The 2767-nt window shown below is 37.4% G+C and overlaps 1 protein-coding gene across 1 annotated transcript in view; it reads left to right on the forward strand.

The window, feature by feature from the left end:
- LOC101638481 (C-type lectin domain family 4 member D) overlaps window positions 1–2767 on the forward strand; it is an 8673-nt gene that overhangs the window by 4594 nt on the left and 1312 nt on the right. The window contains exons 3-4 of the mRNA XM_030887241.2: window positions 477–628; window positions 2138–2202. Of these exons, the coding sequence (XP_030743101.1) occupies window positions 477–628; window positions 2138–2202 (217 nt within the window). The remainder of the gene's footprint in view (window positions 1–476; window positions 629–2137; window positions 2203–2767) is intronic.

The raw sequence follows: 2767 nt of genomic DNA on the forward strand, positions 1-2767 counted from the left end.
TTTTTTTTTCCATAATACTATTTTAATTTCAGTTTCCCTGGGTTCATTTATATCATAAAAAAGTTTTCTTCGTTCTTTGCCAAAAGCCTATCTCTTTGAATATTCTGGAATTTCTAGGTCTTATTGAGGAGAAAGAAATGCTTTTGATGTTGGTAGGTTCTTTGCTCCCTTCAAAGAAAAACTCCCGTAAAAGAATTTGTTGTGAAAATACTCAAAGCATGACACCAGGTAGACGGAGGAGTGTGGAGTAGCGATCATGTTGTCCTAGGCAGCTCTGTGTTCTTTCCTCATGGTCATTTTGTGACCCGGATGCTTCTGTTTAGAAGATATTTAAGCTTGTAAGTTTCAGGGCTTTGATAATCCAAGCCCTATTCCCACAAGTGGGAAATTGGATAATGGGCAGTGCGCTACTTACCCAACCTGTTTCAGATGAAATGCTTCTTGTAATTACGTTTCCGTTTCCTTTTTTACCCGAGGGAGCACATGGACCTGCTGCCCTGCTGGTTGGAGAGCCTTCCAGTCCAACTGCTATATGACTTTTAATGACAGAAAGACTTGGGATGACAGTTTCAGCAACTGTACAGGGGTTGGGGCCAATCTGGTGACCATCAGCACAGAGGCGGAGCAGGTAGGTTAGGGTTTTACACATCAGCATGCTTCTGCTTGTGTGAATTTCTTTGTAGAGAAAGAGAGCTCTTCTCTGCTTTGTTATGCTTCCTTAACTTTGCTTAAACCTTCATCTATTCCAACTGCCTAGACAACTTTTCCTTCCTCTTCAACTGTTCTTCCTATGGTGTTTTCTGGTCTTTGAAATTTCGACTTAGGAATTATTTCTTCCTGGAAACTTGTCTACTGCAACCCCACCTTCCATATTCCACCCTCCCAATTATTCTACACTAGCCGTATTTTATGGTGTGTTATGGCATTTAACTAGAGTGGAATCTAATTGTGTACTCCTTACCTTACTCGTCTCTTACATTGGCTCTTAACTTGGAGGAGAAGTGGGGCCATATCTCACTCGTCTTTGCGTCCCAAAGTTCTGTGTTTCTGTGTCGTGCCAGGTACAATGGATAATCTTGCTAAATATTTGGTGAATAAGTAAGTACATAAGCGAATGATTAACCAGGACTGAAGTAGCATCTCAGGATAAAGCATAGGAAAATAGTTCAAATATATAGTTATAATTCTAAATAAGGAAATCTCAAGGTACATTCATTTTAAAACACTCAAGTTTTTTTTTCCTAATGTAATTCATTTTCAAACATGCGGCATAACCAAGACACTAGTCTATTCTTTGTTAGCAAGTATTTCCTAGAGGATTCTGTCTCCAAAGTTTTTCATTCTACAGATTTACTGAGTTAGTAAAACAGAATGTAATGAAATACAAAAACAAAGAAGGCATTTAAAAAAAGCAAACACTCTTTAAGAAACAATTCTAGTAGGCATTGGGTTAAGAGGTTTGAAAGTTTGATCTTCATTAAGGCTTACAATACTCTGTGAAATGGTGGAGTTGTCCATTTTGGAGAAGGTTGGAGTTGGGTGAGATTAAAGTAATTATTAATGAGACGAGGAAGGCTGCTGGTGATTGATGGACGCAGGCATGTCCGTGCCCCGAGCCAGGGGTCTGGCCCAGGAACTTGTGAAAAAGCTGTGGAGGCCACGACTGAGGAGCTCTGGCTACACAAAGGAGAAGGCACATCACACTCCTGACTAGCCCAATGCCTATGGCCATGAGGCAGAGACATCCTTTCTACGTGTGGATCTAAGTCTTTCTTGATGCTGTCATCTGAATTCAACTGGCTTGAAGACATTTGCTATTTTTAAAACCTCATTTTCTGTTGCCAGATAAATTAGAACATATAATTGCAATGACATTTCAGATAAACAAGAATTAATTTGTAGTATAAATATTTCCCAAATATGTCATAGCTCACCTGAAATTCAAATTTAACTTTACATATGTATAAAATTATTTTTCATTAAGGAATCATCCTTATTCAATGAGTGTCTTTTGGCCAAAAAAGGTTAGTAAGTATTTGCTGCAAGTCAGATACTGCTAAGGACACAGGGAACACAAGTCCTTGACCTCAAAAGTTTAGGTTAGACTGAGAAACTGATTATACTTCTTGTGACCAAGCACATGGAGCACATTAGGAAAAATAAGACCAAGAGTGCAAAGGTTAAGGAAGAATTTTTGTGGAGGTATTTTGTGAAAGTCCACCGGGCAAGTTAAACATTAACTCTTACAGATACAAAATAAAATAATGGCCTTCCAGAAAAATGAAGAAACCTGTGTTCTGTCTTGGAACAGACATACCTCGGACTTTCCTGTTCATGACAATGAATGAGAATGGCCTTCCTGCTCTCTGAGTGGTCATTACATATCGATGTGAGAAGAATCCGTTGTTACCTGATTTCATGCGTATCTCTGTTTTTTCCAGTATTTCTAGATGTTGAGTTACTACTTGACTGAGTTCCAGAAAACTCAGTTTCTCATTCTACTTCACCTTCTTCATCATCATTTTCTTCATGTATTTTTAAAACAATTTCTGTTGCCATTCCTATTTTCCTCATTTTACTGCAGTCTAAAATTAAAAAAAAATTTTTTTCATAGATATTATTTAACTGCTCAACAGCTTTGCAAAGAAACAGAATAAATGAGAATTGTTTTTGACACTTTTTGTTCAATGATACAGAAATCCAGATAATTTAAAAATGTACTTTTATTAATAAAACTGATATGTTTTGCTGCCTAAAAAAAAAAAAC

The sequence above is a fragment of the Echinops telfairi genome, unplaced genomic scaffold (genome assembly GCF_000313985.2).
Source record: "Echinops telfairi isolate 266 unplaced genomic scaffold, ASM31398v2 ScPeMD7_7356;HRSCAF=8355, whole genome shotgun sequence".
In the NCBI taxonomy this organism is placed as follows: Eukaryota; Metazoa; Chordata; class Mammalia; order Afrosoricida; family Tenrecidae; genus Echinops; species Echinops telfairi.